This window comes from Desmodus rotundus, chromosome 5 (assembly GCF_022682495.2).
Source record: "Desmodus rotundus isolate HL8 chromosome 5, HLdesRot8A.1, whole genome shotgun sequence".
NCBI classification, from domain to species: Eukaryota; Metazoa; Chordata; class Mammalia; order Chiroptera; family Phyllostomidae; genus Desmodus; species Desmodus rotundus.
In genome coordinates this window covers 82698371-82718559 of record NC_071391.1, presented here as the reverse complement: position 1 = coordinate 82718559, position 20189 = coordinate 82698371, and the positions used below count along the sequence as shown (strand labels likewise).

Here is a 20189-nt window from a genome sequence, read left to right as displayed (position 1 = left end):
GTCTCCTCTGTGCTGAATCAGATCAGTGCCTGACTGTTTAGGTTGCAGCCTGTGCACTCAAAACTGAGGTTCCATGAATGAGAGAGAATCTACTGCCAAGCGCCCACAGATATAAATCCCATCAGAGGAAAACAAAATTCTTCCTAAGCCACATAGCTTTCCATTTCTTACAGGAAATAGAGCTCCATTAGAATCTATAGGATCACTGTCATACATGTGATCTGTCGTTGACTGACACAGTCAATGCATCATTATATGGAGCATGACTATACATTATTTTAACAGCCACACAAACCATTATTCAAATACAGTGACTGTCCAGTAGTTTTAAAAAACACCTTATAGCCCAGGCTGGTGTGGCTCAGTGGATTGAGTGCTGGCCTGCAAACAAAAGAGTCACAGGTTTGATTCCCAGTCAGGGAACAGGCCTCAGTTGCAGGACGGGTCCCCTGTGGGGGGCTGTGTGAGAGGCAACCACATACTGATATTGCTCTCACTCTCTTTCTTCCTCCCTTCCTCTCTCTCTAAAAAAAAAATAAATTAAATCTTAAAAAAAAAACACCTTATAAAACATGATAATCTCACATCAATAAAATATTAAAATTCATCCTTCAAATGTATATGGATGTTTAAATATTTCACAAATACATTTATTTTATCTTTAATATCACTCTGTTATTATCATTAACTTCACCAAATGGTAGTTTTCTGAAAGGGGTTTTATCATAAAATTTTAATTGTTATATCATCTAATTAGAGACCAAAATATATCCAGCCTAGTATTCATTCTGGTAATAGCAAACAAAAGATGTTCAGTGAAAAAGTTCAGATTATTCTTTGAAAATAACAAACTAACTTATTATAAGAAATTGAGGTAGAATTTTAAAATTTCAAACTTATAGTAACTGGATAGGTTCTGCAGCCACTGAACTAAAGTTCCCATTATGGAGTGTCCAGAAGAAAACTTCTATAATAAAGACTCAAGAGAATATACTATAAGCACTTACCTTAAGATCTTTGCATATGTAGACAACATTAGATTAATTTCCTTGCTCATATCTATAAAAAAAATCACTAAGTTAAGTTCTGAAATACCACAAACCTTCTGTGTTTATTATAAAAAATAAATATAGAGAAATATAAGCATTGTATATACATCACCATTCAAATCTTTCTCCAGGGCTTCATCTTTATAAAACAGTCCAGAGCTTTCAGAGAAAGATGAATCTGATTTTCCAAGAGAGGACAGTTGCAGACTATCTGGCATTTGAGGCTAATATAAGAAAGTAAAAGAAAATAGGTAAATAATCAACAAGATCCTTAAGATGTATACATTCTATTTTTTAAAAGCAAAATAAAACATCTTTCAGAAAAAAGCAAACATGCTACAAATCCTATGATCTTGTATCCTAATTAGTCATTTGAAATTTTATTACCAAGGAAACTTTTAGTCTCAACAAGCACCTTGTTCAACATACTAAATTTTGTTTTGACTTTTTTTTATTAGACTTTGAAATATGGTATTAAGCCCCTGATGAAAAAGTTTCCTGTATCTTGAACCAGTAGATGTTTCCATAGCAATGTAACAAAACTTTCATTTAGACAACAGCCAGATGCTTGAAAGTTTTTGCAAGTAACATAATCTTTAAACAAGCAAATGATGTCCCAAATGCAAACATCAATTGGTGGGGATAGTAGTGAAGAAGGGCAGAATACAGTGTTTTTATTTTAAAAAGTCAGCAACTCCAGTACCTAGGTATCCTACTTATTATAGCAAAATAATTATTTAAATTCCTAGGTATCATAAAGATATGAATCCACTTCTGTCTCTAGATCACAAATTACCACAAAGAAGTCTCCCAACAGTTTCTTGGTAAACTATATATTTAGTAAAAAAGCAACTGGGGTCACCATTGTTCCTGCTGGGACAATCCCAGCTCTGGGAATATGAAAACTTAAATTGCATTTATCAATAGACCTTTCTTAACTGGAAGAAATTTGAAAATTACCATGTTTTGCCATGCAAATATATACTTTTTGCCCAAGTTTTTTAGGGAAAAATAAGGATGTGCATTATTTTGGTATAATGATTACATACCATGGGTAGTATAATGGGTATGATAACCCTGTGTATAATGCACACAAAACATGGGTGCACATTATACACGACAAAATATGGTGTATACACAAAATAAAATAAACCCTGGCAACTGATCAATGTTTCTCTCTCTTTCCCTCCCTTCTGTAGTCTCTTAAAAATATATATACATAAAATCTTAAAGAATCATAAAATAAAACACTAAGGCTCAGGAAGCATGTAAATTACCTCCAGCTCTCTTGGTCTCTTGCAGTTTCCAGTATCAGGTTTTACAAGGTGACTTGCCATCATATTCTGTAGACAAGAGCTGCAAAATTTTGAGCAATGCCAAATTTAAGTACCAACTCCATGCTACACAGCTCCCTTTTTCCCCTTCTCTAATTTATCCTACCAATTACTGTTTGGGCAGTCTCTCAAAACTCTGATTACCATATTCCCTTAACTTTTCAAAACTGTGACTACTGCATTCCCTTATCTCAAAAACCTTCCCTTTACTATTTGCTGATTCAGAATAAGTTCAGATTCCATCCAAAGTCCTGTATCACCTAGGGCCAATCTACCATTCCCATGATCTTCCTCTACTGCTTTTTTCTATATACAGTCCGCCAAGCTAGTATCTTTGGCACTACTGCCTTGTGTCAGGATTCATTGAAGATTCTTCTACCATTACAATACTTTAATGGTCAAATAGATACTATTGTTCATCTAAGTCAATCTCGTTTTTTCAGACATGAAAACAGGGGCAGAGATAAGCTGACCAAGTTCAAACAAGTAAAACTGGGACGGACTAGACCAGATCTTTTCTAGCCTGAGGTCTTCTCCTACCTTCATGTGCCATAAAGTTTTACTTTTAAATTACTTTTCCATAAATTCCAAAGATAATTTCCCTAGGTGTCTGAAAGATTAAGTTTAAACTTAAAGAGAAAATGTTGCAACCTAGAATGGTATAGGCTCTACATCTTAAAAAGGAGGAGCCCTGTCTACACTCAATTGATAGCCCTGTCAAGCTATCAATTAGCTTGTTTTTGCAAAATTATGCTGACATTGATAATTTTAATTAACCTGTTGGATTAGTCACCTGTAATATTCATATATATAAGCCAGTAACAACAAATAATAAAGATGTTTGTTTAGTAAATTCTGTATAATGTTTCTACATTCCTGTCAGTACCTTTCCGGTAAGTTTAAGTGTCATAATAGCAATATGTAGAAAACACTACACATACACAGTGCTGGCTTTGCCATGGGAAGTTTGAAAATGTCTCACAAAAACCACCATTAAAGTTGCTCTTCTCCCTTCCCCTTTTTCTCTTCCCTTTTCCTCTTCCACCTCTTCCCCTCCTCTCAAAAAGTAACTGCGTGTGCACAGATGTCAAATATAATTAGGTAATTCTGTTCCTGGAAAAAAATTATTTCTGTCACAACAGAGGGCCTTAGATGAATCCAGGCCTGGTCAAGAGCCTGGGCCTTCTCCTGTGACAAACACCATTTGCATCCACTGACATCAGTTGTGCAATCCACAGCTTCAGTGACGTCGTCACTACCAAGCCCAACCCCTTTGCCTTATGCAATTTTTTTCTCCTAGTCTTCTCTTTCTCCTCAATACCACCTCAGCTCCTCAGGCCATTTCACCTACCTTGTTTCTCACTGCCCACCCCCCCAACTTTCTTCCCTACTGGTGAGTCAGCCCCACTGGAGACCCTAAGAGGAAGCCTTCACACTCTCTCATTGTCTTTTTTCCACACTCGCGCAAGCAGTCATAGCTCCGGCCCCACCCCAAAACCAGTCTCCCGCCCGCTGTGCCCAGGACCTCTCCGCCTCAGCGAATACTCGGGAGTGAAGAGACCAGCTGCCTGCTAGTGCGCAGGCGCTGGTGGCGCCGTAGAGGCCGTGGGCGTGCGCAGCAGAGAGAAGCTCCTGACGTTCCGCAAAAGCGCTTGCTAAGCACGTGACGGAAGCCCAGCCACAACCGAGCCACATCCGCCTCTTGTAGCCCAGCAAGGGGTGCGGTGCCTGTCCTCCGCACGCTGTCACAGAAAGGCGGCTTTTTCCCCCGCTTCTCTCTCACTCGTTCCTTCAATTTGGAATCTCCATGAAACAAAAATCTCCCCCGGCCTCCCAGGGCATGTTTGGGGAAGAAGAGGGAAAATCTAAGCCTCATTTCTCCAGAAAGAACGTGGAAGAATTGCCAGAGCAAGACTAGATTGTGTCCCAGCCATTTTGGAATCTCAGAAAAGGAACACAAAATAGTACACTCACTGCCACTTTTACATCCTATTCCACATGGTTTGTGTCATGTAAGGGTTTATAACTGAATCCCCCTGGCCTGCAAGCAAGCCAGACTTCGAGATCAGAGCCTCCATTCCTTGACTGCTTTTTCTTTGGCACACCCAACTTTGAGAATCACACCGTTTTAGAAAATTACTTAACCGATATGCCAATGAGTTTAGTCCACTTAATTGACAGCATTCAATAAACATTTTGTAATACACATGACCCACATACTTTAAGTTTATCCTATTGGGTGCTTTAATGTGGTGACTTTGACCTGCAATTTCAGAGATAGACATTCAAACTTATGCCCAGTTAGGTGATATGGAAGGAAAAAAGGATATCAGCTCATAAAACAAAGGTCAATAACACCCACCCGCATAAATTCCAGGTACCCAGTCTTACACCTGTCAAACTTTATGACCCATACCTTAACCTAGACTAATAGGGAGGACCTTTAGGAGAAGTTCTCATACCCTATGTCTCAAAAAGCCCTATGGGAAGAGCTTTATGTTTACAACGGAATTCATGGTTGTAACAGCCCCTCCGATTAACTTGCTCTTCCCTTCTATAAAGTACCTCCTTTATCCAGGCATGAATCTCCATATGGTTGGCCATATCTGCACATTTTGTATCGTGACCTTTCTTTTTCCTGAATAGATACTTTTCTGTGAGGGAATACCTATTCCACTTTTGCTTACAATTGACACACTGTAGGAAATTATATTTAACATATAAAATTTAATTTTTTCCTTTGGTTTATTTATTAGAGGGGAAGGGAAGGAGAAAGAGAGGAAATGAAACATTAATCAGTTGCCACTCATATGTGCCCCAACTGGGGCCACCCCACACCCTAGGCATGTGACTTGACCCCAGAATCCAACCAGTGACCTTTCACTTTGAGAGTCAGCCCAACCAACTGAGCCACACTAGTCAGGTCTCCTTTGGCTTATTTAAATGCTAATTGTCATACAGACTTGTAAGTGTTGTGTGTATATGTTTATTTATTGGCTGTTTGTGAAAAAGCCAATCGTTTTAAATAAGTTCCTAGAAAACACATGCTCAATTTAACTTTATTTGCTAATATTGTGAACTATAAACCACTTAATAAAACTAGGCTAGATAATTATGGTATAGTTATTGACAGTCTTTAAACGATGTCAATCTATGTTGAAATTTTCCCCATCTGTGGTAAACTGAGGGGAAAAGGAATGAAAATCCCATAAGCTAATGTGTTTTTTAAAGTGTCATTTATTCTGATACTATGTCCTAATTTTTTTGGTGTTAAAGTGTCCTTTCATGAAATAAAAATATAAAGATTTTTAGATTTTTAATGTCCTTAGTAAAATACAAAGTTGTCCACTCAGTGTTTACCTAGTCTTTATTATCATCATTATTGTTATTATTTTTCTGGTCGTTAAATCCCAAAGTGTGGAAAATACTGATCGAATTCCTCACCCAGCCTTCACAGGTAGTTATCCAGTTTTTAAAATATCTCCAGGAGCCCTGACTGGTGTGGCTCAGTGGGTGGCGCGTTGTCCCACAAACAGTAAGGTCGAAGGTTCAATTCCCAGTCAGGTCACATGCCTGGTTTCAGGCTGGGTCCCCTGTTGGGGGCGTGTGAGAGGCACTCTCATTCATCAGTGTTTCTCTCCCTGTCTCTCTTCCTCTCTCCCCCTGATGTGGACTCCAACCAGCAGGGTCCATGTGTTGAGGATGCGACAAATAAATTCACAAGGACAACAGAAGTCCTGTGGAGAAAAAGGGATGGCATGGCCACTCTCTGAGCGCGCCCCCACCCTTACCTGGACAGACTTTTATTGCTTTTCTGGGCACATTACATCGAGGATGGTCCTCATTTACTATGCACAGGTTTGCTTTAGGTGATTACCTTTTACAGATAACAAAGGAAAGGATGTTGCTGACTACTTCAAAGAAAAGGATGTTGCAAATGCAAGGGGAAAAGTGATTGAACTGATTACACTCCTTACACTCCATCCTTGGGAGGTATAGCACAGACTTTAGGAAGTTACTTTAAAGATATGCAGTAAACATTTGCTGCCTCAATTCAGGGTGAGGGAGTTTTAGCAAAAGCAAGCCTCAAAGCAGCGTAGGTACAATGCAGGCCTAGTTCCCCACAGGAAAGCCTATCTGTGGGCCTGGTTCCTGTGTGCTGTCTCACTCCCACCAGCTTTCCAAATCAGGGCTGGGCTACATTTGCCATTGCCATGTGGTTCGGTTCCCTATATCCCCCTCTCTCTAAAAATAAATAATATCTTAAAAAAAATAAAAGATGAAGTAAAATATTTCCAGAAGAATATATAAATGTTTACATGAGATTAAGAGAACACTATGGTCATTTTATTTTACTTTAAAAATCTTATCTCTATTGTATAAGCTAAATGAGTAAAAACAAGTGAGATGGTGTGTAGCCTTATTGTTGTCTAGTGCTTTAAAATATTCAGCCCTGGCTGATGTGGCCAGTAGATTGAGTGTTGCCCTGCAAAGCAAAGGGTCACCAGTTCAATTCCTAGTCAGCACATGTCTGGATTTTGGGCCAGGTCCCCAGGACGAGGCAACCACACATTAATGTTTCTCTCCCTCTCTTCCTCCCTCCCTCCCCCTTCTCTAAAAATAAATAAAGTCTTTAAAATAAAATAAAATATTCAAAGAGTGCCCTGACCATTGATTGGGTGTCATCCTGTTAGGTCTAGGACAGACAGCAAAACAAGGCAGGGAGGGGGAGGGAGACATGTCTCACCCACTAACTCAGCAGTCCTGAGCCTGTCCAATAATATTGCCAAGTGTTCCAACATCACAGGAAACACCGGGCTTACACAGGAGGAGGGGAGTCCTTGAAATTCCATTTATCAATTCCACTATCTAGGGAAGAATCTATAAACTGTATTTCCATCCCAGGGCCTGTGGAAGAGGGTCCCCAGCACTCAAAGAAAGGGCCCATAAAACAGTTTTGGTTAATTGCCTACCTCTGGTCACTATCTGTTTTACCAGGGAGTCCCTAGTGCTTACAGAAAAAGCCCATAAATAACTTTGGGTAACCTCCTCAACTTTAATTAACTGCCTCCTGTTATGTATCCAATTTACCACAAGATGAACAAATGGGGTCTGGAGCAGCATGATAAGGAGTCAAGTTAACATCTCCACACAAACCTAAATTCGGGTAGTCACATCCCCCTGGGAAAGCTATCACCACCTTTGCCTGTCAATCAATATGTAACTTCTTTACCCCCATTCTGCCAACTATGTAAGTCCTCAAGACAATAGACCTGATGCCTTTGGCTGCCCTTACTTCGTCCTGCCCTGAAACTATGCCCTTCAACCCCCACCTTAGCTAGACCTGTTCTCTTCCATGAGAATTCATCACTAATAAATCCTGTTTACATACTAACAGATTTACTGATCTGTAATTTTTTACTGTGTCTGCAAAAAGAATTGAGTTTCTCCTGCAACAATCCCCCAAAACAAAAAGGTGCTGGTTCAATTCCTGGTCAGGGCACATGCCTGGGTTGTGGTTCTGTCCCTGTCCCTGTGTGTGTGTGTTTGTGTGTGTGTATGAGAGAGAAGCAATCCATAGATGTTTCTCTCCCTCCCTTTCTCCTTTCCTTCCCCTCTAAAAATAAATAAATAAAATCTTTAAAAATAATTCAAAGGGCTATCATCACCTCATTTCATCTTAAATGTCCCCATGAAGTAGGCAGCACATGAAGACATTTGGGCTACTCTATATCAAAGAAAAAATTGTGTCCTAAAACTAAGAAATGAGTTAAATTATACATTCTACATCTTTACAGCTACAGAAAAATAATTGGCAAAAGGCCATTTAAAATTAAACTTGTTTGGTCCTCTGCTATTGATCACTATTTGACACCACCTCATGCTTTCATGTTAATTGGCCTAATTGGACATGAAAATTTATTTCAATTTCAATCATATGTGTATTCATATACACTTCTTAAATGGGCTATGTTAATCACCATACCAAGCACCTGCACCAAACCTGCTACAGACTTCCTTTGTAATCACTACTGTGGATATGATATTTTTATGACCTTATAAAATGAAAACACTCTTGTTAAAAACAAAACACAAACATTTGAACTAGCTGCTAATGTAAGCATTGTGTTTCGTAACTCTAGAACCCCTCTATTCCCATACAGTCTCTGTACTGGCAATAAAACAAAAACCAAAAGTCCCCTTACTAATTACCTTTCTAGCAAGGTAGTACAATTTAGCACATATTTAAGAGAAAATTGCCTAAAAAATTTTGTTTCTACTAATTATTTTCAAGCCTGTGATATTTACTTTGCTTTCCAAAAGTTATGTTTTAGGTGTTATAATTACATGTTAATTATTTTAATAAGGCTAATTATTCAGCACTATTAGATAAGAAAGTTTTATATAAGAAGAAAGTCTCAAACAGGTTAATGTGAGAAAGATGTTTTTAATTGAGCAAGCAGGTGCTGTTTTTAAAGTTGCTTGAATGTACTTCTGAAAGAGGCACAAATTTTGGACAGTCTAGAACTCCAACTTTTACAGAAGAAATTATTTCATTAAAATACTGATTTTACATTAAAGAAATGCCCGTATTTTCTGACAATTTATTTAAAGTTCTATTGCCTTAAGAAAGAGCTCCTGGTTGAAGGCGGGCCCACGGGGTGCTGATAAGAGTCTCCTCCCTTCAATTCCTTCTGCTTACTAAGCTGGCTGCACTCCTGCTGCGGCTGCTGAAGGGCTGTCACCTTCCCCGGTCTCCACAGCCTCAGGAAAAGAAAGGAGACCTCAAACTTTCCAGATCACTTTTTCTTCTAGGAAACTATTAAGCACAGGTAAGAAATATCATTGCTCTTTATTTGGAAACCAAAGCATGGTGATTAGAGATAAACAAGCTAGAAAAGCGATTGAGAGAAATTTAAGTCTTCTGACATCACTATGATAGGCAATGAAGTCAGAATAGAAACTTGTTCTCTCTTTTAGCCAACTTTGGAGAACACCATTTTAGAGGAAATATTCTCAAACTTTTTGTTCTCATAACTTCTTTACATATCTAAAAATTACTGAGGACCTTGAAGAATTTTTGTTTCTCTAGGTTATTTACTGTATTATTGTCACTTACTGTATTTGAAATTAAAACTGAGAAATTTTAATAATAGTGACCTATTAATTTATTTTAAAAATCATAATAAGCACATCGCATGTTAAAATAAATAACATTTTTAATTATAGATCCACAAAAAACCCTGTGAAAGGCGACATTGCTTTTTATTTTCACAAATCTTTTTAATGTCTGGCTTAATAGGAGATAGCTGCACTCCCATCTGCATCTGATTCAGTCTATGTAATATCACACAGAATGCAGCCTCTGGTAACCTCTAGTGTGTACTCATGAGAGAATAAGAATGAAAGAGACAAATTACATCTTAAAATTACGATGACAATAGCTTTGACCTTATGAACTCCCTGAGGACTACTGCTTTGGAGTGATAAAATAAATAAGCTTTTCTTTAAAGGGAGTCTCAACTCTGAATCACTTTAAAAGCAAACAAAAAATTTGCCAAAGGCTGATAATCTTGATGGAATCTGCATCATCACCTTAGTCTTGGCTACAGCTGGGCAATATTCCTGCACTCCCCAGGAGAATCTCACAATAAGAAAGGGTCTGAGTAAATGTCTCTGTTTTGAAGTGCGAATAACAAAAATTAGAACACTCTTAAAGTCCTCTTTTCTTTTTGCCTACATCCAGCTACTTCAAGTTCTATTAAATCTTCCTTTAAATTTTCTTTTTAATTTTGATTTATTCATATAATCCCTATATGAATACTATGAATTCTTACTTGAATTTCTACATGAATTCTTATAGTAGTTTCATAACGTCTCTAATTTATTTCATTCACTGACAGCTCAGTAACCTGCTTTTCTAATTGCCTGTGAGATTAAATTAAAATGCTTCTACATGACTTGCAAAGCTCTGCATAATTTAACCCCACCCTTCCTTGTGTTCACAGCAGGCAGCAGGATTGCTCCGAAACAACAAAAACTATGGCCCTGCTCAGTACCCCAGCCACCACCACGACGTTGTTTTCGTTACCACATAAATGTGTTTAAACTTTAAGCATTCTTTAAGATTAAATTTAATTTTCCTTTCAAACAAGGCCATTTCAATTGTCAATTCTGTTTTGGCCTTTTGCTTTTAGTCTGTATTTAGCAGTTAATTATGTATCTTTTATTATTCATTATTTATCTAAATCTTTACCTAGGTCTTCCACCCACACCTCCACCACACCACACTTACACACATACATTAATAAGATGACAAAATTTTCAAAGACAAAATAATTTACAGAACTTAAAAGTTGGGTTTTGAATCTTATATAACATGACCACATATATGATTTCAGGGAATTAGGTAATATGCTTCCTCATTTAATCCCATATTATTCCACAGAATTGAAATTCCGCAGCAAGGTTAAGCATAATTACAGTTGCTTTTCAAGTTCAAGGCGTTCTTACTTTTGACCTAATAGCATGGTTTTAAACTCCTACTAGCTTAACAATGTTGACTATATAATAAATATTCAACAAATATATGTTGTTTTAGAATTATGAGGAAGTGGTTACTAGGGCATTTGCCACAAATAAATGGTTGTTTCCTCACAACCTTATCTAGAATCTAGAATTAAAGAATGCTTGGGCTGGGAAGGACCTTAAAGATTGAACATTCAACTCCCTGCTTCTCCAAATGAGAAAATTGACACCCTCAGAATTAAATGACTAGCACCAGACAAGTCTGGAATGCGTGTGGCCTAGTTTCCATCATGAGTTTCTACCATCCATTAACCTCTAGCTTGTTTCCAAGGCTTGCGTAACATAACTTTCTGTTGCTGTTGTTTCAAAAAACTAATTGTCCCTGCATATTCTTAGGAGGATCTTTCTGAGATGGTTTATAACTCTTTAAAAAAAGAGTCAATAATCTGAGTATCTTATATGAAATGCTTTTAAGCATTTTTATCCAATGAAAACTATAATTTTTAAAGATTAGAGTTGAGAAAGCAAAGGAATACAGATGAGAAAGGAAAAGGAAAATTGGAGGAAGGAAGAGGAAGGGGACATGATACTTGTAATGGTAGGTATATTAAGATGTAACAAAAAGAGTGGTAAGAGGTGAAGGAATTCAAAATCAACACATCAAGAAAAGAGAAACTACTAGGTGAAAAAAAGAAGAGGAAGAATAGGGAAATTATTCTACTTTTTTAAATATGTTTTCAGACTTACCCTATTTTCTTTTTATCATTGACTTTAAGATGGAGTTAAAGTTTTAAGAGAGAAAAAACTCTACCAGCCCTTTATACATTGTTGTCATGATGACAAGTTTTATTATAGCAAACATTTATTTATTTACTGTATACAAGTTCTTTTCAGGTGTTGAAGATTTTTTGAAAAAGACAAATTGCCTTAAAGAAATTCACTTTAAAGCTGGGCAAAACTACTTGTCATCAAAATAATCTTAATTCAATGTAAAATCTATTTCAGAAGACTGAGTGGGGAGAGTTGGGGAGGTAGATACTGAGAATGATTAACTAGAAATGTAGGAGTCAGGGAAGTTTTCCTAGAGATGTTTGAGCTGGGATTTCAAGAATGAAGGAGGGCTGGCAGGGAGAGAAAAAAAGCAAGGGAAGTTCTAGTCTGGGGGCGGTGGGGGGTGGCCCAAATAACTCTGGCAACAGTATGTAGTAGGGGAGAGTATGGACACAAGAAAAGCGAAAAGATGAGTAATAAAGTAGAAGATGCAGAAGTAATGAGAGTTTCATTTAAAACAGTGCTGGTGGAGATGGAGAGGTTATACCAAATTATAAAGACATTTCTGAGTTATAATCTACAGTATTTATGAGACAGAGAAAAGATTAGTCAAAAGAATCAAGAAGGACTTCCAGGTTTCAGTTTTGAACAAGTCATTTGGACATGTTTGGGAAAGTAATTCATTAGTACAATATATCTTACAGTTGGAACTAGATCTGGAGCCGGAAATTGACATTTGCAAATTATGTGCCCCGCAATAACTACCACCTTCTCTCTTTACTTTATCGCCAAATTTCCTGAAAGAATAGTTTGTATTTACTGTCTATACTTTTTCCCCATCCCATACTGTCCTAGATCTTTGTCAACCTGCCTTTTGCTACCTCTGCTTTCCCCAAATTTTTCTACAGATACCAAAACTTCCTAATTGTCAAATTCAATGAACAAGTTTAAGCTTGTATCTACGTTTGGGCTCCGCAGTATCTGATTTCAAGCAGCCCCTCCCTGATGCTCCTTTCTCCCCTGACTTCTGTAGCATTTCTCTCTTAGTTTTGTAAAACTGAACTAATTATTTTCCACTCCAGTCTCTCTGTCATTCTCTATTTAATGATGTAACACTCAACAAATTGCTCAAGTCAGAAATTCTGAAGTCATCCTGTTTCTCCTTCTTTCATTTGACCAACTGCCAATCAGTTTAAAAAATACTGCTGTCTAATCTCTCTTGAATCCATCCCCTACCTTTCATCCCTGCAGCCACCACCTCGGTTTATATAGCCTCATCAACTCTTAACAACTGCTTTGGTTTGTTCCTCTTAACTGTTAAAATTGTTTCTAAGGTTGTTTTCTGGCCTCTGTCCACTTTCCCAATCAAATCTATTTTCTACATTGCTGCCAGATTATTGACTTTTTAAAACATAAATTTGACCACATTTTTCTCCTACTTAAAGTAAGGCAGTATTTTTTCAGAAAAAAATTTCAAACTCATTAGCTTAATCAAACAGGCCTTTATAATCTTGTTACAGAACAGACGGGGGGGTTATGATATACTATTACCGAAAGGGCCCCCCCTTTCTCTCTGAGGATCCCCCCCACCTACTAGGTTCACCTTGCCCTCCGACAGAGGAAAGACATCTCTCAATGCCAGAGACTGGTGAAAAGGAAAGGAATTATTTATTTAAAAGTTATACAGACTTAGAGTAATGACTTAATGTCTTCATTAAAATACTTCATCAAAATCCTTTAGAATACCCACAGATGCACACAGTCCTTCCTAATCCCTCTGCCCAGTCTGGGGTACCGTATCTCAGGAAAAAAAATAGAAGTCCATGATTCAGGCTCCCTGCACCATCAGCTGTGTCACCGCCATGGGGTCCCCATTCTGCCAAAGCAGCGTGGTTCTCTCCCCCTACTCCACCAAAGCCACCTGGGTTTTAAATTCCAGCATCAGCCTTCTTCTTCAGCCCCATTTCCCACTCCTCCCACAATCACTTACACGGGCCAGCATTCCTGTATTCTTCCAGTTCTACTGGGCTGCCATAGTAAGTATGGGAAGGTGTGGCCCCATGGAATGGAGCCAACCTTATCCCAGCTCTCACGCAGGCACTGTAACTAGGGGGAGTTGCCTCCCAGTTACTTCTTGGGTGTAAGTCACTTCCATCCCCGGCTCAAAGCGTGGCCATAGCTAATTAACATATCTATGAAACCAGTTAAAGGTTATAGTCATGTTAAATGACCATGCCAGAGGTTAGCTGCACAGCTGTTGCTGTACAAAACAGCTCTGAATGGCCCTGCTCCATGTGTCCCATTCCCCAAGCTCAGACTTGTGTGGCTGAGGACACCCTATATATATTTTTCTAATATTTCCTGGACACCTTGAGTTCTGGGCCGCATTACAAATCCCTATTTGGGGCCCCCCTCTTGGCTGCACCCTGTTACAATCTGACACTTTACAAGCTTTTGTCAAACCAAATTTCATTGCAAGTTGCTTTTTATGTAACTTGAATTAAGCAGAATCAGACAAATGTAATATAAAAATAATAGTCTCACTTTATAGGCAAAGTGGAAATATGTGATCCAAATTAGCTGATCTAAAATGACATAATTTCAAAGTGGTAAGCCAAGTGAGCTGTGCACTATAACACTACTGCCACATGGAAGTGTCTCGTGCCTGGTAGAATGATCTGCTTCCAGGTCAGTACTATGTGAGCAAGGCCACTCTTTAAATATCTCAGCAATTCTTGAGACACACAGGTATTGTGCTGTTAATTTTTTAACATTCACTACTATTATAATTTAAAATATTTTTATATCTGAAAATGATGTTATCAAAGTGTTAAGGGGTATTATTACTGCTTGTGCTGAAAAACAAAGAAATCAAATGGTACAAAATTTAGGTGCAAGTAAACAATATTAAAAAGACCAAAGCATCACTATAATTGCTGTGTAGAGAGAACACTCTGCAAAACATTAGTAATAATGCTGAGAAAGTTCAAAAAAGAAAGAAAACACTTTGGTTGTTGCAGATTTATGGACTCCAAAGATATCTCCTCGCAAACTTTTATATTTATTCCCAAGAAAAAATTAATCTTGAACTATGGTGAGATCTTCAGAAACGCGTTCTTCCTGTAAAATGTGACTGTATTTGCTCTGATTATGGTAAAAATGGTAAGGCTCCAAACAAGCCAGGTGGTCTCAGCCTCCCTGCTTCTTGGCTTTTGCTCTCATTGTTCTCTCCTCCTGGAATGCCCGCCCCGCCCCCTGCCTTGAAAATGCCTGCCTCTCTTTCAAGGCAGCACAATCATCTTTTCCTCTAAGAAGCCTTCTTCAACACCACCAGGCAGAGAGGATCTTTTGTAAATCCAATTATTACAACATTTATTATACTATTTTGTGATTGATTATATATTTATCTCTCTCACTAAACTCTGAATAACTGAAGGATAGGAGGTAAGTCTCCTGCATGCGTGTTTTGTCAGCTCACTAGCCCCATGCCTGATACATAGTGGATACTCAACAGTGAATAGATGAATAAATTCAAATATTGTGTATTATTATTATTTTTAAGGTAATTTTGTCCTCTAAATCCATTCACTCTTTGGCAAAATACTGTGGTAAACACTATTAATTTTATCCAATTCTTATAATACTACTTAGTACTTTTCAGATAAATTACTTTCATAATATATGTGTGCATTACATATTAAAGTTTGTAGAAAAGACCGCCCTAGACATTATTTCCCCAACTTTTATACATATATGTTTGTATATTGTATATCTACAATTTGATAACTATCCACATTTGTATAAGGAACTGCACCTAGATATAACTGTTAAATAGCTACCAACTAACAAGTATTTTGGGTCAGCTTAATTTGGATTAATTTTTTTTCAACTGGGTTTTAATTCCCTGATCCCTCTACCATATATATTTGGCTATTTGGCCTTAGCTGTCTATGCTAGAAAAATTTGAGTCAGTTGTCTGCCTATGACAATAAACTTATAAATACCCCTGTGTACACCAGCGACAACCGTGACTCAACCGCCTTTGGAGCCCCAACCATAACTGCCCTCAGGGGCGAAAGGTACTCCTGAACTTGAGAGTAGGGCTTCCTAATCATTCCTGTAGCATAGACCCCCAGGGACAATCTGATAGTCTGTGGGCCACTTCTCAGATCAGGTTTTTATGTACATAAAATTAAATACCTAGGAATATAAAGGAAACTCATTATATTAAAACAGCATTGTCAAAAAATTTTTAACAAATTTTGATATACTACATATGTGCCTCTATTAACACATTAAATAACAAGATCTATCAGTGAGACTAATAACTTCCATATATTTCTAAGGAGGAAAGAGTTTAAACCGTATATTTCAAGATCTCTGCAACCATTATGTCATAATAGGAAATCTGTATTTCTTCTTTTTTAAGTTTCTTTATTTTTATTTTTTTTATTGTTGTTCAATTACAGTTGTCTGCATTTTCTCCCCACCCCTCCACCCGACCCCAGCCAAACCCACCTCCCTCCCCCACCTCCACCCTCCCCCTTGGTTTTGTCCATGTGTCCTTTATAGTAGTTCCTGAAAACCCCTCTCCCCAATATCCCCTCCCCACTCCCCTCTGGCTATTGTTAGATTGTTCTTAACTTCAATGACTCTGGTTATATTTTGTTTGCTTTTTTCTTTTGTTGATTATGTTCCAGTAAAGGTGAGATCATATGGTATTTGTCCCTCACCACCTGGCTTATTTCACTTAGCATAATGGTCTCCAGTTCCATCCATGCTGTCCCAAAGGGTATAGGCTCCTTCTTTCTCTCTGCTGCGTAGAATTCCATTGTGTAAATGTACCATAATTTTTTGATCCACTCATTTGCTGATGGGCACTTAGGTTGCTTCCAGCACTTGGCTATTGTAAATTGTGCAGCTATGAACATTGGGGTGCATAGGTTCTTTTGGATTGGTGTTTCAGAGCTCTTAGGGTATAATCCCAGCAGCGGAATTGCTGGGTCAAAGGGCAGTTCCATTTTTAGTTTCCTGAGGAAATTCCATACTGTTTTTCAACGTGGCCTCACCAGTCTGCATTCCCACCAACAGTGCACTAGGGTTCCCTTTTCTCTGCATCCTCTCCAACATTTGTTTGTTGATTTGTTTATGTTGGCCACTCTAACCGGTGTGAGATGGTACCTCATTGTGGTTTTAATTTGCATCTCTCTGATGGCTAGTGATGCTGAGCATCTTTTCATATATCTTTGGGCCCTCTGTATGTCTTCCTTGGAGAAGTGTCTGTTCAAGTCCTTTGCCCATTTTTTAATTGGGTTGTTTGTCTTCCTGGAGTGGAGTCGTGTGAGTTCTTTATATATTTTGGAGATCAGGCCCTTGTCTGAGGTATCATTAGCAAATATGTTTTCCCATACTGTTGGTTCTCTTTGTAATTTGGTGCTGTTTTCTTTAGCCATGCAGAAGCTTTTTATTTTGATGAGGTCCCACTTGTTTATTATATATCACTCTTAACAGATGACTCTTTGCTTTCATCAGGAACAGAGATGGCTGCTGAACCAGTAGAAGACAATTGCATCAACTTTGTGGAAATGAAATTTATTGACAACACACTTTACTTTGTAGGTAAGTCCAAAGCAATAGGCCAAATACAGGGTTCATATAAATGTATTCAGCTAGAAAAAGTGTTGTGAGATGAACTATTAAGTGACTCCTTACTGTTATCAGCTCTATTGCAATACTAAAGATATTCTTGTCTGAAAAAAAAACATATTGGACTTCTGGAAGTGAACCATAATATACCTAAGGCCCCAGCACCTTGTCCTACCACATGACCTGGCACTCTCATTAACAGTAGCCCACTTACAAGGTGGCAGCAAGCGTATATCATGAAAATTCCACAAAATTGGGTACATTCAGAGAATACAGTTTCCCAAAGCAAACTGGCAAACTATATAAGAGATATCTTAAACCTAGAGTTCTGTGAGTTAGCTATACCATATAATGTAAATATATTTGACAAATACAAACAGATTCTTATGATTCGTCTTCCATAGGCTTCATTTGAAAGCTTCAAAGAAAATCCTGAGGCAACCTTCCATTGAAGCAGTAAATTTAAAAGTAAAATCTATCACTTTATAAAAGTACTTTTTAGCTACAGATTTTTATTTATAAATCCCAGATTTCGGTTTCATATCTAACTAACCAGAGAACACACTAAGTCTAATGAACTTCATTTTATGGGACATTTTGGATGATTATATAATATTTCTGATGAGGCCACCAACAAAGGCCATCACCAGTAAGATAGGAGTTAAAGATTGGGGAGTGGAAGAAAAGAGTAACAAAAGGTAGGGTGAGAGGAGATTCTGAGTTCAAATACAGAAATTAACATTCTGTTTCTCTTTTTTTCCCCCTTTAGCTGAAGATGATGGTAAGTATAAATTCATTTCTCTTTCTTTGCAAAAGTAAAAGTAGCTACTTGAGTAAGCATCCCACAGACACATCCATATCACCATTCTCAGCTGAAAGAAACTGGTACCAATCTATTTGAGAAACTAATCTTCCCTCAAAGGATTGTGGAGCCAATAGCACAGGCTTGGAATAAAGCTGACCATAAAGGATACAAAAAAGAACCTCTAGCAAAATTGCTTCTTTAGCCCTGACCTGTGTGGCTCAGTTGGTTGGGTATCAGCCTGCAAAGCGAAAGGTCGCCAGTTCAGTTCCTGGTCAGGGCACACACCTGGGTTGTGAGTTCAGTCCCTGGTCGGGGCATGTGTGAGATGCAACTGATTGATGTTTCTCTCCCACATCAATGTTTCTCTCTCTGTCTTTCTCTCTCCCTTCACTACTCTCTAAAAATAAATAAATAAAATCTTTTAAAAAATTGCTTCTCTACACATTAGCAAATTCTCCAGCTCTTAGAATCTACAAAGCGGACATTGCTTGTTATATAGATTTTGAAGTTAGCAAGACGTCATGGATTCTCTAGAGTACATAGGAAAGGGAGTTAAAACATGAGAATTGCAGTCCAAGATCAAGAACATCTTCTTCAATGCTCTCTCTCAGAAATGCTTTGGGAAGAAGCCTGGGCCAGGGAAAGAAAATTTTCAAAGTTGAGAAAGTAGGGAAAGTTGGAGCAAGCAAGAACTATGAATTGGAGTCATTAAGTCTTCTCAAGGAGTGGATGTACCCAGCCCTTACCCTTCGGGCATTCAGGGAGGATCATAGCCACATCTAGACTGTGATCCTCTAACACACAGGTGGCAAACACAAGGCCGGCAGGCCTAATCCGGCCCTCCACCTTGTTTTATCTGGCCCGGCACCTTGTTTCTACCCGGCGGCAGCGCCAAGCTCCTTGCCCCTAGTTAAGGAGTAGTTACATTTATACAGTCCTAAAATTACATGCGGCCTTTTGAAAGCAACCTACGAGGCTGACATGGCCACTGGTGAAAGTGAGTTCGACACCCCTGCTCTAACAGATGCCCAGATTCTTAAAGGTCATTAGTCTCTCATGCTTTGGCTTAAAAATAACCCTTCCCCATCTTAAGGTGATTTTCACTGGCCTAGAAATAGAAAAGAGTAACTTTCTAAAAAACAGTATTCATGTTTCTTTTTGTTCCAGCTTTATTGAGATATAATGACATGTAACTCCTCATGTTTCTTAAAGATTGCCCTACTCTCCATTTATTAATTCAATATATACAGGGTGGGGTTTACAGTTGTTCATATGGAAAATAATACAATAATTAATAAATAATAATACAAGAATAAACTCTGTTTCATGTACTCTCAACTGTAAGCCTACTTTTGCCCCACCCTGTACTGGCATCCATCTCTCAGGCATTGTTCTCCTCTGTGAGCATACAGCAGTAAGCAAAACACAGTTCCCATAGGGAGAAGCAGGAACTTAAGGAAGGAAATTGGAATATGGTAAGTTAAGCATCTGGAAGGGGCACCTACTTCAGTCCAGTAGATTCTGGGAGGGCACTTTAAAAGACGGACATATTTGAAGAGTAGGAGTTAGCCAAGAGAAAATATTCTGAGCAGAGAGAAGACCACATGCAAAGGTCAAGATGTAAAAGAAACCATGGCATATATGAGGAATTAGAGGTATTTCAGGCCCTGAGTGGTGTGGCTTGGTCGATTGGAGCATTGTCCCATAGACTGAAAGGTTGTGGGTTTGATTCCTGATCGGGGCACATGCCTAGGTTGTGAGTTTGGTCCCCTGTTGGAGCACATATGGGAGGCAGCCGATGATGTTTCTCTCCCTTTCTTTCTCCCTCCCTTCCCCTCACTCTAAAAATCAGTGGACATGTCCTCTGGTGAAGATAAAAAAAATAGTGCTTCAGAATGGGAGTAGGGAGTAGGAGAATCATGAGAGAATTATTTATAGGATGCAGATCAAGAAGGTTCTCTCACTCTAAGATTGGAATTTGGACCTTAACTTTGGGTAATGGGTGTTCATTAAGCACAATATGCATGATCTAGAATACAGATTGGTTTGCTGCAA

At 38.3% G+C, this 20189-nt stretch overlaps 2 protein-coding genes across 5 annotated transcripts in view; one reads left to right on the top strand and one right to left on the bottom strand.

Moving 5' to 3' along the window:
- The window catches only part of TEX12 (testis expressed 12), a 68128-nt gene that overhangs the window by 2955 nt on the left and 44984 nt on the right, over positions 1-20189 (bottom strand). For 2 of the 3 annotated variants that reach the window (XM_053923970.1, XM_045203988.3), the window contains exons 2-4: positions 2327-2405; positions 1162-1273; positions 1008-1059 (exon numbers count right to left, since the gene is read on the bottom strand). In XM_053923970.1, the coding sequence (XP_053779945.1) occupies positions 1008-1059; positions 1162-1273; positions 2327-2389 (227 nt within the window). In that variant the 5' untranslated portion in view covers positions 2390-2405. Of the gene's footprint in view, positions 1-1007; positions 1060-1161; positions 1274-2326; positions 2406-3908; positions 4729-20189 lie in introns of those variants that run through there. The other variant, XM_024570741.3, reaches the window with a different exon arrangement.
- IL18 (interleukin 18) overlaps positions 1-20189 on the top strand; it is a 78189-nt gene that overhangs the window by 45230 nt on the left and 12770 nt on the right. Inside the window, exons 1-3 of one of the 2 annotated variants that reach the window (XM_024570738.3) lie at positions 9066-9216; positions 17216-17302; positions 18099-18110. In XM_024570738.3, the coding sequence (XP_024426506.1) occupies positions 17224-17302; positions 18099-18110 (91 nt within the window). In that variant the 5' untranslated portion in view covers positions 9066-9216; positions 17216-17223. Of the gene's footprint in view, positions 1-9065; positions 9217-17215; positions 17303-18098; positions 18111-20189 lie in introns of those variants that run through there. The other variant, XM_024570739.3, reaches the window with a different exon arrangement.